The sequence below is a fragment of the Thermobia domestica genome, chromosome 6 (genome assembly GCF_964235325.1).
Source record: "Thermobia domestica chromosome 6, izTheDome1.hap1.1, whole genome shotgun sequence".
Taxonomy (NCBI): domain Eukaryota; kingdom Metazoa; phylum Arthropoda; class Insecta; order Zygentoma; family Lepismatidae; genus Thermobia; species Thermobia domestica.
Window position 1 is genome coordinate 146,437,004 of NC_137459.1, and position 13,781 is coordinate 146,450,784.

General features: G+C 37.2%; 1 protein-coding gene across 6 annotated transcripts in view; it reads left to right on the plus strand.

Annotated features, from left to right (window-relative positions):
- Positions 1–13,781, plus strand: part of LOC145688249 (uncharacterized) — a 277,974-nt gene that overhangs the window by 54,788 nt on the left and 209,405 nt on the right. For 5 of the 6 annotated variants that reach the window (XM_081762192.1, XM_081762195.1, XM_081762194.1 and 2 more), the window contains exon 13: positions 9,058–9,123. In XM_081762192.1, the coding sequence (XP_081618318.1) occupies positions 9,058–9,123 (66 nt within the window). The remainder of the gene's footprint in view (positions 1–9,057; positions 9,124–13,781) is intronic. The other variant, XM_081762193.1, reaches the window with a different exon arrangement.

The window sequence follows — 13,781 nt, forward strand, 5'->3', positions numbered from 1 at the left end:
AATAAAAGTGCAATGATTTGATAATGTTTGTGGTTCATATTCATTAAATGAAGAATAAATGGTTTTCTTGGCTAGTTTTTTATTATTTTGAACAAAGAGGCTTTCTGAAATAGTAAAATGAGTCCCCCCTTCTCCTCCGTTTTCTTAAACTGAAGTAATCTGAGGTGGAAATTACGATTACGAAAAACACAAATTTTAAGTTTACTTGAAATGGCCATCCAATGAATTCTGACGATCTATAAAAGGCCTAAACTATTACCTCAGTATGATTTGGAATGCTCCAGACAAAGTCTCAATTAAGTGCGATGTCATTACAGTGATCGAAAAATGACAAAAAGTTAAAAAAAAAAAAATCGAAACGTTTTCTTACGCGTTCCAAAGAAATTTACTGAATATTTAAACCGAACAATCCCAGCATAAAAATGGGTCACTCGGAATTTTATAGTATTCGACTAAAGTGTGTCAGTCCGCAACCTGAGAGGGAAGTGTGTGTTTGTGTGTATTGTGGAAATTTTAAGTTAGCTGCTACTGCGTTGCTACAAATCAAAGCTGCAACCTGTATTGAAGCTGTCATGAGTGACCTATTTCCTTTAGTAGTATGATCCGTAGAAAATGACAGCTGTCTTCTTCAAGAATGTGGTGAAGGTCCTGGAGTGGAAGAAATAAGTGTGGTGTCTTTAATTATTGATCCTGATGAAAATGAAAGTGGTTACGTATGCCATATGGGAGAATAATGATCTCGTTAAAAAAAAAAAAAAACTGTGCCACTTTCTGTTTTCGTATCGTACATTGCCGGTTCAACTGTAAGAATTGTAATTCATGACTACATCAAGAAAAAACAAAGAGAATCAATTGCTACCGAAAACCACCGTATAAAATTTCAAGATACAAATTCTATTTTACTTCATGTGGACTTCGTTGAAAACTGGACTGTTATTCTGCAAAGTGAAATTCAGAGTTATCACCGAAATATGAAACAATTGACAGTTTTGTTGTAATAAACGACGATAAAACACACGATTCGGCTCATGTACTCATAGTCATAGACAAGATTCTAATCATACTCGAAGAAAAGCGAAAATATATTTTATAGAAAAAGGTTTGAATACGTGAAAATAGGTGTCTACAATTTCCCAAACCGTGTCAGTGATTTCTGATGGTGCTGCATCCCACTTTAAAAATCGCTTCCAGATGTTCGAGATGCAGACAGGTCCGATAAAGCAGCGTTTTTGCAGTGAAACCGGCCATGCAAGGGTCTCTGCGACGGTAGTGGGGGCAAAGAATGTGGCAACGCGCCATAGCCTTAGGCTAAAACAGATACACAGTATTAAAACCGCAGAAGAAAAAAATGAAATGAAATCTTTAAGTTTTACGTTCCACGGTTATGCCGGTTAGGCTAAAGGAGACGGTGATTATGAGAAATGAATGAAATGGTGGAATGCAGAACGGCACGAGCTGGGATCAAACTAGGGACCCCAAGCACCGAAAGTGAACGCTCTACCACTGAGCCACCACGTCCCCTCTAAAACCGCAGGAGAATTCGTGAGTATAGTGCAAGTACAAACTCCGGGTATTACTCTCGTTTTGTTACCTGGAACTGAATTGACGACTTCCGGAAGAAAAAAAGGGAAAGTATGCGACCGGTAACTGGTATTCAACGAAGTTATCTTTGGCTTTCGGAAAATTGCGAAGTTTTTATGGCAGTAACGGGTCACCATGAACTAACTTCATACTTCCCCCAAAATCGAACTTTTGCAATTCAAAGTGTAGATTTAAGAAATCTGCAAAAAGGAACTTTTGTTATATACATATATGTATGATAACCAGTGGTGCGTAGCAGAAATATTATGAATAAATCATGAATTACGTGAAGTTGAAGTGCTGTTTATGCTTCCACATGAACCTTCAGCAGGGTACAGGTTTCCAGAAGAGCATAAGAGAAGTAAAAATAAGTGTTTTGTGACTATCGACAATGTGCTACGCAGGGGCGGATCCAGGACGGACTTCTAGGGGGGGGGATTGTAATACTGCTACTTAGAACTACGTGACAACATAGGTCGAAATCAAAAATCCGATGTACCATCGAGGAATAATCACCGAAAAACGCTTCCTCCTAGACCGTTTGGCCGATCTCAACCAAACTTAGCACGGTGATAGAGTATGTCGTGCTGAGTGAGAACATAGGTCGAAATCAAAAATCCGATGTACCATCGAGGAATAATCACCGAAAAACGCTTCCTGATTACGTAGTTTAAGCTGGCTCAGCTCATTTCATTGCAATCCTGTATATACATTGCATTCCTAGTGTATAAATAAGAAAGTTTCTTCTTCTGTGGGGGGGGGGGGCAATCGTCCCCCTAGATCCACTCCTGGATGAGTTATGAGTGAACCAACATCTATTGGAGCATCTGCACGGTTACATGCTATTAGCAAAGAAGACAACAAACAACCAAGCAAATGATTGGTCCATGTAAAAAAAAAAAAAAAAAAAAGTCAGTGAAATTTTGTTTCCGAAGACCATTTTAAGTAAGTGAACTTGAAATTTGTGTGTTTCGTAATCGTAATTTCCACCTCAGATTACTTCAGTTTAAGAAAACGGAGGAGTAGAGGGAGGCTCATTTTACTATTTCAGAGAGCCTTTTTAATCAAAATAATAAAAAAACACAGCCAAGAAAACCATTTATTCTTCATTTAATGAATGTGAACCATACACACCATCAAATCATTGCACTTGTTCCCAGTGTTGCTAACTGTGACATCAAAATTAGCGAAACTTCGCTAACTTTAAAAGGCTGCAGTTAATCCATGAAGCATTGGTCGAGAATGATATTTGGTGTGTTTATTATTCAGGTAAAGCTGAACCATCTGACAAAATTTCAGAATTTTAAAAAATGGTGTTTTCGAGAAAATGGCGCCCAAAATGGCGATTTTTGAAAATTTTACAATTTCTCGATTTTTTTTGCGACAAAACGGTTGACCACAGAAGCGATACAATTTTTTTTTTCGGAAAGCGGGTAACTAGGTCTTACCAACCGTGAAAACAGAATTTTAAAATTCGAACCGGAAGTGCTCGAAAAAAATTCGCAAACTTCGACTTTTCAGATAAATTTACGTTCATTTGTTAATTTATGTACAAAAAGATACGCTAGCGCAAACCAAACTATAATAAAATATAGTTTATTTATATCCCTATGTACATACCACAACAAGAATTATAACTCTACCTGTCTCCATAGCCGAATGGTGAGGCTCCAAAGTTAACAATTTTTCATGTCTTCTACAGTTCATAAATTGTACTCCCCGTCTTTGATGGCCCATTACTTGGCGGGAATTTTTTTTTCGACAAAACAAAAAATATGTGTCTCTTAAAAACATGTCTAGTTGCTATAAAAACAGTTTCAACAATATCTGAGATGGTGATGGTACAATTTTATATTTTGTTGCCTGAGTTGAAATGGAAGGCACCGTTTGTTGCTCTTCTGTTCTATGAAGAAATGATACAGGCAAAATACTTCCTTGCACAATAAATATTTTTTATGTGCAATTGTGTTGCATCCGTCAAGGAAACAGCTTGCATAACCAAAGGAAAAGCAAATTGGGCAAGTGATTCAAAAGGTATATAATTTGTTCGGTAACCTGACTTGTTGAATGCAAACGGACATGAAACAATCCAATGTTTCGCGGTGATCGGAACTGATTGATTAGCATGGACACAAATTTTATTTGATTGTTTCTTTTGTATATCATAATGTCCGGAGGAAGTTTCATACTATTACGAATCTCCTGCCATAATATTTGATTGGTCGGAATCCACATTCTCAAGTATGACAAAGTGATTTTGCAAAGTGTTGACTTTGAGAAAACTCTTTCAAAGGCAAATTGTAGAAAGTTTGTTTCGTACTTCTATCAATTTGGCTAATTATTTTTATCAAATAGTGTAAATATACCGTCTAGGGGTGTAAGAAAGAGGTATAGCTAATTATAGAGCTTAAAATGAAGGGTTACCATGAAAAAAATAATATTAATTACTAACTATAAAAAAGAAAGTAATGTATGTGATAATTCTTCGGAAGCCAAACTAGTTCTAAATTTTCTTCCATATACAGGACTCATTCGTACAGGGACCAGGAACACCCATGCATGGATTTTATTCTGGGATAAGTAACTTCTTACACATTTTTAAAAATCGGGATAATTAACACTAGAAAAACAAAAGCTTTCCGTTAAATTTCGGTCAGTCATATCACACATTAAATACTTCCCTGTGAACATTAAGAATATTGGGACCACATAACATTTAGGATGGGACCATTGTGTCTTTCACGAACACACTGTAGAAGGAGATTCACTGAGGGTCGTCGTCACACTCATAGTATGCTATTATTTGCATACACCACTGTAAAAAATGGAACGCCATTTCCCCCTCTAGGTGTTCCCTTGCTGGCACTAGTTCAGCCGTGTTTGGCGATAATGTGACGTCATTGGCACATGGGCAATTGGTGTGTATGCCTGAAATACTGCAGCTAGTAATCGGTTATCAATAGTGCGTGTGGACACTTCAGGGACCACATTTGCTCGAATATTGGAAGTTGTAGCTGTGCGGTCTTTCAATGCTGCCCTCACATACGTCGATCTTCGTGCACGTCCATGTTACTAGCATATCCAGAACCTTCTCTGTGTGTATGGGAATGGGATGACATGCACCGCTGCCAATACTGCTGCACACCAGATGCATTACGTCCAACATGGTGGACGATTTGACGAAAGGATCAAATGGCCTCTCGAAGGTCCACAATACGACCTAGTTCGAACTTGGTCATTTGACTCAATGGAGCACGATTGCGTACTCAATGCATGTTGTCTTTCTTATGTTTACTGTGTGTGTTACATTAACACACCTGCTGTCTTCTGCCTATGCTTATTCACAACATAGCATCGACACGGATGGCGCCATGTCGTTATGTGGCACTGCCATTTGTTTGTAGAAGTAGGTACAAAGTTAATCATCTACTCCACAACCACCATAGAACCTAATAATGGAAATCCATAAATATCCCAAATGCACAGACGTGTTCAAATTATTAGACTCACACTCGAAAAATGCAAAATTGATGTAGGAGTGCTAATTTCAGAGTTCTAGAACATTTAATTTAATGATTAGACCACCAATATACTGTTCATTTGCTTACTATACAGTTGAAATGGTGATATCACCGTTGAACAGAAGATGAGGGGGAATGAATTCTGAAAGTGGTGTTTCAGCTGTAAATAGCTATTGTGAAAATGAAATGAAATGAAATCTTTGAGTTTTACGTCCCACGATTATGCCGGTTAAGATAAAGGAGACGGTGATGATGAGTAATGAATGAAATAGTGGAATGAAGAAAGTGGGGGAAACGGGAGAACCCCGAGGAAACACACGCACACGGTGTTTGTCCACTCCAAAGTTCACTTGGCGGTGACTGGGATCGAACCTCTGACCCCAAGCATCAGAGGTGAACGCTCTACCACAGAGCCACCGCGGCCCCCGAAGCTATTGTGGTTGCTATCAAAAAGTTACAGTCTGAAGTGTTGTGGTTGCTGTCGTAAGAAGTTAACGACATTCAAAGCGTTCATCAGTTCGAATGAAACTGTTTAAAATGATCGTGACGTGTTTTGTGTATCAATCTTTTATTCTGTGTAGTCCTGTAATTGCATCATAATGGGAAAAGCAAAAGATCTTTCTCCGCTTTAAATGGAAGTTAACGAAATACTCCTGGTGGAAATAAGATATACAGGGCTATACATTGCTAGTAGAGTTGGGATAGAACAAAAATCTGTGAGTAGAATCTCTGTTGGAATGAACAAGAGCCAAAATAGGGTTGGGAAGTGTAGGTGAAAACCAAAGCTATTGCTAAGAGATATCAGAAAACTGAAAAGACTGGCTCTCGGAAACAGAAGTGCAACTTCTAATAGACTTAATCATGAAAATGGCTGAGTATGGAGCAGACATTTGGCCTGAAAGTGTTTGAAGGATTCTTTGTGCCGAGAGAATAAAAGCACACGGTCAAGAAAGAAAACAAAAATTAGAGTCTACACCAATCATGGCAAAGAAGCGACTCGAATGGGCATGAGGCCTACAATATTGGACTGCTGACGATTGGAGAGTGGTGTGCTTCAGTGATGAATCATGTATCTTTGAGTCTGATTAATATGTGCGACGTTGACCTGGGAGGAATTCAAGTTGGAATGCCTTTATTAAACCGTGAAACATCCTACTTCAATCATGGTCTGGGGTGTGATCTCTGTTTTCGGGCCTGGAAGACTGTATATAGTAGAGAGGACAATGAAGCACGACCAATACCTACAAGTTCTTCAAGAAGAACTGGTTTCCCAGACTACACTCTGGTTTGATGACGTACAATTCATCTTTATGCATGATTTAGTCCCATACCACCGGGCCAAAGCTGTGACAAAATTCTTCGAGAACAACGAAATTAGTGTTCTTCCGTGGCCAAGCACTAGTCCTGATATGAATCCGATTGAAAACTTTTGGAGCTTCATGAAAGAAAAGCTAGAGAAGGAGCACATTAAAACCAAACTTCAATTCATTAAGTAGATCAACGATTTGTAGTATCAGAATGCTGAATTGAAGGAAAAATGTGCTAAACTCGTACATAGGATGCCACAAAGGATAAAAAAAAACTTAATAAAGAATAAGTGATTTCATAAGAAAAATTAATCTTTGTGTGAGAGATAATTTTCTTGTAAGTATTCCGTTTCATTTTTTGTTTTCAATTTGGATGTCCACACCTTATAGTAATTATATTTGTATGTTACGTACGCATTTGTTTTATTCATATAGAAATGCATGTGCCACACCCACTAGACATTAGAACAGAGTTACAAAGCAGTGAGTTAGACTAAGTTCGAACGTATTTTCTCACGTAATATTGTAAGAACAGTAAAATATTCAGAAACTGAATGTTGAGTCTAATAATTTGAACACGTCTGTATTACAGGGTATTGCAATTTTTTCCGGCAGTGTATTACTACTCTACCTTTCCACTCGGTTTCTACTAAACGATTTATCTCGTTCAAAGCTTATTAATCAAATACTATATTAAAAATTAACCCACTTTTCCCCCGTGATGACATATAGCAACGGAAAACAACGTTGAGAAAACCAACGCTAAATGTCTGCTCGATGCAAAATTTGACTCGGCAATACAGCAAAACAGTAAAAGATATTTGCGCGTAGTTGCTAATATCAGTTACCACCCAATTGTTGTTGTCAGCGGCGCTGTAGCACATCTTTGGTTTCGCTGTATAGAAACAACGCCATGTATGAGCAGTTAGGGAGATTTGAGTATTTAATTCTAATTATTGTTTTGTAGTAATACCCTTAATATTTTACTTTTAGTAATTGGAAGTTACTATAATAATTGATGACTTCAGGGCAAAAACCCGTTAAGTTCAAAAAGTGAAAGTTTAAAGGCGGTAGCTTTACAAGGGTTTCTGGTCGTCCAATTTTCTTCAAATTTAGCTCATATATACTAGCCAAAAAGCAGCAATTACGCAATAGATGACTAGGATATTTAACCTATACACAATTATGATAATATGAGATGCTACAACTATGATCTTTTAATTGAAATGTATGGCGATTAAACAAAGCGCCACATTGAAAACTCATACACATGCTATTTATCCTTGTGTGTGTGTTATTGCGTGTAGAAAGTATGTAGTGTTGGCGAGGAAACAAGACAATACGACCACGTCCAATAGAAATAGGTAAACCTTTTTGAATACGAAGTTGAAAGTTTACGATACTTTACGAGACGAGAAAGACCGAAATCTCATTCACGTGAACAGCACGAGAAAAATCCCGAGGTTTACGTCGTGACCCAGAGATATTCCCTCGTAACTATATGCTTAGCGTACTCATCTTCGACACGGGAGAACTGGAATCGATTCCTGATGGAAGCTTATGTGGTTCGGATTCCACGTTAAGGTGTAGGTCCACGTCTTAAATAGAATCAGCGCTGAACAAGAGACTAAACCCACTAACCAACCAATTCAGCCCACTAACCAACCAATTGAAGTCGGACTAGGGAGCGCCTTTCTCTGTCATAAATGGGGTATGGTAACTCAATGATAGACTACTCACCTCTGATTTTAAAGTCATATGTTCGACTCCAGGCTATGCCAAGAAGTTTGTGTTGTACAATATCGTGTCCGTTGATTTCTAAGAGTTCTTTTTTCCTTCCAATTCATTCATCAGTTTCTTTCATTATTCATTTTCTTCCTTCATCGTCCGTTTCCTTTAGCTTTCAGGACATAATCGTGCGATGTTAAAATTCCCACTTCATTTCATAGTGTTAGATCAATAATGGAGCCTTAAATTTCCAAAATCAGTTTTCACTGCTCACACCTAATTACTTGTGAGTATTTAATGAGTATTTAGATATCTAAATTAATTGTAATGAGTGCGCTGGCCCTTGTAAACTACTGTATATAAATTATTTTTCTTGTTTTCGTCAAAAAGAAATTTAAATATTATTTTTCCTCTCTGTCTGAAAGCACTAAGGCTAGTATTGAAAAGAAGATTGCTTTTCAGCAGATATTGGATTTGTTTCACAGAAGTCGCTTGCTTGCAGATCTTACGTGAAAGCAGCAAGTCTCTCGGAGAAGTTAACTCACGTGAACAGGGTTGGAAATATTTTCCCCTTTTACCCGGCTGACTTACTTCTTTCGCGACTGTACTTATATCAGGGTTGTGTGGGTACATACAGTTTATAGCCAGGGTAATATAGTGCACTTTAAACATACACACACACACAAGGAATGATGGTGATATAGACGCATGGCACACATACAGGAAATGATAATGTACAGTATCTAACCTGTGTGAGAGACGCTAAGGAAGAAGCTTTCCTAGAATGTTTAAGTTCCAATGCAGCAAAGACAAGTTTCAATTCTCTTAACACGTCATTATAGATCTCCTGTATCAAATAAATTTCTGTCTCTTAATACTTTCGAAAGCAAACTAATTTTCAATTTCTCATATTTTTGCAGATGCCATTCCTACCAACACCGCTACCACCACTACCACTACCAGCTATGGTAAGGGATGACGGTCAGGTAACAAAATAACCCTACACTTAGAATTTAAAAAAATAAATTCAATAATCAGAATCAGAAGCTTCACATTGTATTCTGTCCTGTGCGAAGCCAGTATAATAGTGATTTATGCTACTCACTATTTTTTTTTAAAAAATGCAATTGTTCGTTTGTTATATACACATATCATATCAGTCACATATTTCTAAGTTTTTCTTTTATTTTTACTATGAAGTGTGCAAGTTCTTTCAAGTTTTACTAGCTCAGTAATTTATATTAGTAAGCGTGTTTTGATTTTCAACTTTATTATTTGTATAATACACCGCAAAAATATCCTTCTATGGATGTTCATGTCTCGTTAGTTTCAACGCTAGCAGGATAAAATGTGTCTGTTTGCTTGGTATTACCATGCAATTACAGAACTAGTTACTAAAGTTATTCATATTATTTATTATTCAATACAATATTTCCGTAGTTCTTATGGAAACAGTCTCAATATTTTACCATGTAAATTGTCATTTGATGACTACAAAGGAAGTTCGGGAGAAATCACTCGCTGCAGAGAAACTAGGCATGCCATTTGAAAGACCAATTTATGCTTATTACAACAAGCTAATAAAATTCCTATACGGTTGAGAACTGTTCGAGAGATTCAACTTCGAGGTTTATATGAAGAAAAAATGACTATATGCGCATTTAAATGCGTTAAGTACAACATTATTAACAATGAATATTTACATACGAATTGAAATCTATCGGAAGTAATAGAAAATAAAACTGTTTTGCAATAACTAAGAGGTTTGTTAGTTAAAACTAGTCATTACACCGTTCACAATAATGGTAGGTTAGAGATGAAAATTGATGTTTGTTGCTCTTCTGTTCTATTAAGAAATGATACAGGCAAAATACTTCCTTGCACAATAAATATTTTTTATGTGCAATTGTGTTGCATCCGTCAAGGAAACAGCTTGCATGACCAAAGGAAAAGCAAATTGGGCAGGTGATTCAAAAGTTATATAATTTTTTCGGTAACCTGACTTGTTGAATGCAAACGGATATGAAACAATCCAATGATTCGCGGTGATCGGAACTGATTGATTAGCATGGACACAAACTTTATTTGATTGTTTCTTTTGTATATCATAATGTCCGGAGGAAGTTTCATACTATTACGAATCTCCTGCCATAATCTTTGATTGGTCGGAATCCAAACACATCAAATTGTTGTATATATCGTGTGCAGTTCTTTGGTATATTCTCAAATACTACGTCTTTCTCATCCATCACCCAACTTACAATGGGCAATTTGTCTGTGAACGGACCACAATGATCTAGCAGTAGCAAGTTCAAATCATCAGTCTTTACCATGGGAGAGTATATACTGAGGTTATATACTTCTGGCAATCGTGCATTTAACGTTGAATCTCTCTCAAAATTCTCAGCCGTTAAAGAATTTTCTTAGCTTGTTGTAATCAGCTTGAGTTGGTCTTTCAAATGGAATGCTTAATTTCTCTGCAGACGAGTGCTTTCTCCCTAACTTCCCTTGTTAGTTCCAGACTGAATTCTCTGTATGTCTGTTAAGACGTTCTATACTGAAATACACTGGCCTAGTGGCTAGAGCACACGTTTGTTACACTAGGTCCTGGGTTTGAGAGAGAGAGAGAGAGAGAGAGACTTGAATTTTGAATGCATTACTGTGATACAGATTCCTCTTTAAACTGTACATCCACGTTTTACATTGCGTCTGTAATGAAAGGGATCACAAACTTCAATCGAACAAACATTCAAATTTTTATATAAATAATTTATTAAGTTGCTAGTTGTTATTTTTATCGATTTATTCCAAATTGGAAAAAAATCTTGGGTTTGTATTTTTATGAGTAACGTAACATGTGCAATTGATGTTATGAATGTTTATAGATTTTCCTCGTGGCTAAATACTTGGAGTTCTTGTGCCATAGGATGGCATACCTGCCTTCGATTCCGTTGATAATATATATGATTCCGATGCCATGTTAAGCTGTAGTTTCACTCTGTTTGTAGTCTCACTGCAGTACAAATGCTATGTGTCAATCAATTAGTCAATGCACGAGAATCAGATGTAATATTTTGGATTAATACAGAAGAATTCATGGTAACGGGATAACATTTCATATTCGTTGAACACTCCACTTTCATTTGAGTATATATTTCCCTCGTGGTGCTCAAATTTATCTGATGCATCTATTATATGAAACGTATTCTTCGCATGCGTCAAACAATTTATTTAAAGCATTACAGCATCATCACTTAGTAAATGACTATCGTTACGGTGTGTTTTCATGGTAGAGAAGAAATGGCAAATCATATGTGCCCAGTAGGGTGAATACTGAGAATGCTGAAGAAGTTCGGATCCATACTCATTAACTGGTTTGTGTTTGCCAAATACTGTTGAAAATTTCGTTATCTGAAGGAAAACACATGTTTGGAATTTATCAAGCAAAGCTTTTCAAATGTGTTTGTCATCATAGGCTTACAACTGTAAGTAAATTTTCGTGTTGAGGATTGCTATTATGCCTTTGCCCATCCAATGAATTCAAATTTTCATATCAATGTTTTACCGACAACTGATTGTGATAGATCTATACTCACGGACTGCACCAAATTCCTGTCAGATGAGAAAATGATACTTCATGATCGGACGTGAAACTCGTCTTCTTCGCTTCCACGTTAGTGCCATTTTGTGACTACAGTTCTGACGCCGTTTCCACTCGCAGACGCGTTAAAAATTGCGTGGGAAGGCATTGTGAACATTCAGCTTTGATACATCAGGAAATCGGACAAGTTCGTTTGTTGTATGGACACGGGCACACCCAAACACAATGGGCCCTTTTGTTGGAGCGGTTAATATAATGATAAAAGTACAGAACAAGAATAGCCTACATATATCATTTAGTTGAACTAGTTTTAAATACTAGGGAGGACCCAAAAGAAATCGGACTTCCGTTCTAAAAATAATTTATTTCATTTTTTTTTTTTTTTTTTTTTTACAAAATTCTTTCAGTCTCCTTCAAAGTACCCTCCATTAAATGCGATTTATTTCTTCCATCTTCTTTCCCACTGTTTGAAGCACCTCTGGAACTCTGAAAGTTTTATATCGTCCAATGCGCTCTGCGAAGTTCTTTTTACAGCCTCTACACCATCAAAACATTTTCCTTTTAGACTTTGTTTAATTCTCGGAAAACGTCATCATGTTGGTCAAAAATTTGGATCACTTTCAATCTGAATTTTCAAGTCCTGGCTCAAATTCAGACGAATGATTTGATCCTGTGTGAGCAGGCGAGAAACACACTTAGCGGCAACATGTCTCATTTGCAAAACCTCACGCTGGCACGAGCTCCAACTCACTCCTGCCTGTTTTGAAACATCATCGATCATGAAACGACGATCCTCACTGATTATGGGGCAGATTTGTTCGATGTTTTCGTCGTTTCGAAATGATGAAGAGCACTCAGAACGAGCATGATCTTCAACACTCATCTCACCACACTTAAAGCGGCCAAACCACTCAAAAAATTGTGTGCGGTTCATAGTATCCTTCTTGAAAGCCTGTTGAAGCATTTGGTAAGTTTTCGTTTCCGATTTTCCAAGTAGGAAGCAAACACACTCCTTGTTCCTTTGAATCTACCATAACGATTTCGTAGGCGGCAAACGAGAACAGTTGAGAAAAACAATAATACGATCAAACGTTAACCTCCTACGCAGACACCGCTTGGCCAACTGATCTGAGAAGATCTCTAGTAGACCCACCTAGAAGGAGAACTCTCTACTACGCCTAGGAACGGCAGCGCTCTTTCAATCCGGTTTCTTTTGGGTCCCCCCTCGTACTCTATCTCCATGTGGAAGAGGGAGATATTTTAGAATTATTGAATTGTTCTTCTGAATAGTTGAGAATGAAGTTGATTGATCGGTTTATTTAGACTTTAGCGTCCCGTTCAGTAGCAAGGCTATTGAAATCGTGGATCAACAGATTAACGTGGGATCCGAACTATGAGCTCCCAACGGGACTCGAACCTTGATGTTCCGCGCCAAAGGTACTTTCTTTAAACACATAGCCACGACGAAGGATATTGTAAAACCGAAACACAAAAATTCAATATGAATAAAACACAGGATGGTAGCAGAAAATCCTCTTTCTTAATTCAGCGGTTATACCTGAATTGATGGATGTAACAGCATGTTATCTTAGGGATTTGAAAATCACATATTATACATTTATTATTCACTTGAAGGGAGTTAATTAATATGGCGACGAGGGAGCCAGTAGTGATAGCGTATATTGTTTATCCTTAACATAACATTTAAATTGCTTGGTTTTAGAACACTAACTTTAACGACTCTAGCTCTATTCAAAGAATATATCTTGTACGGCTACTACTTCGATTCTCTAGTATGCAGTTAGGAAAATATTGGCTACAGTAAAACGCGAAAACTAAGTCACTTTGATTTAGCATTTTTATACTACTTATAGTAAGTAAATCCACATTCTCAAGTATGACAAAATGATTTTGCAAAGTGTTGGCTTTGGGAATACTCTTTCAAAGGCAAATTGGAGAAAGTTTGTTTCGTAGTTGTAAATATTTGGTTAATTATTTTTATCAAATATGTAAATATACCGTCTAGGATGTAAGAAAGAGGTT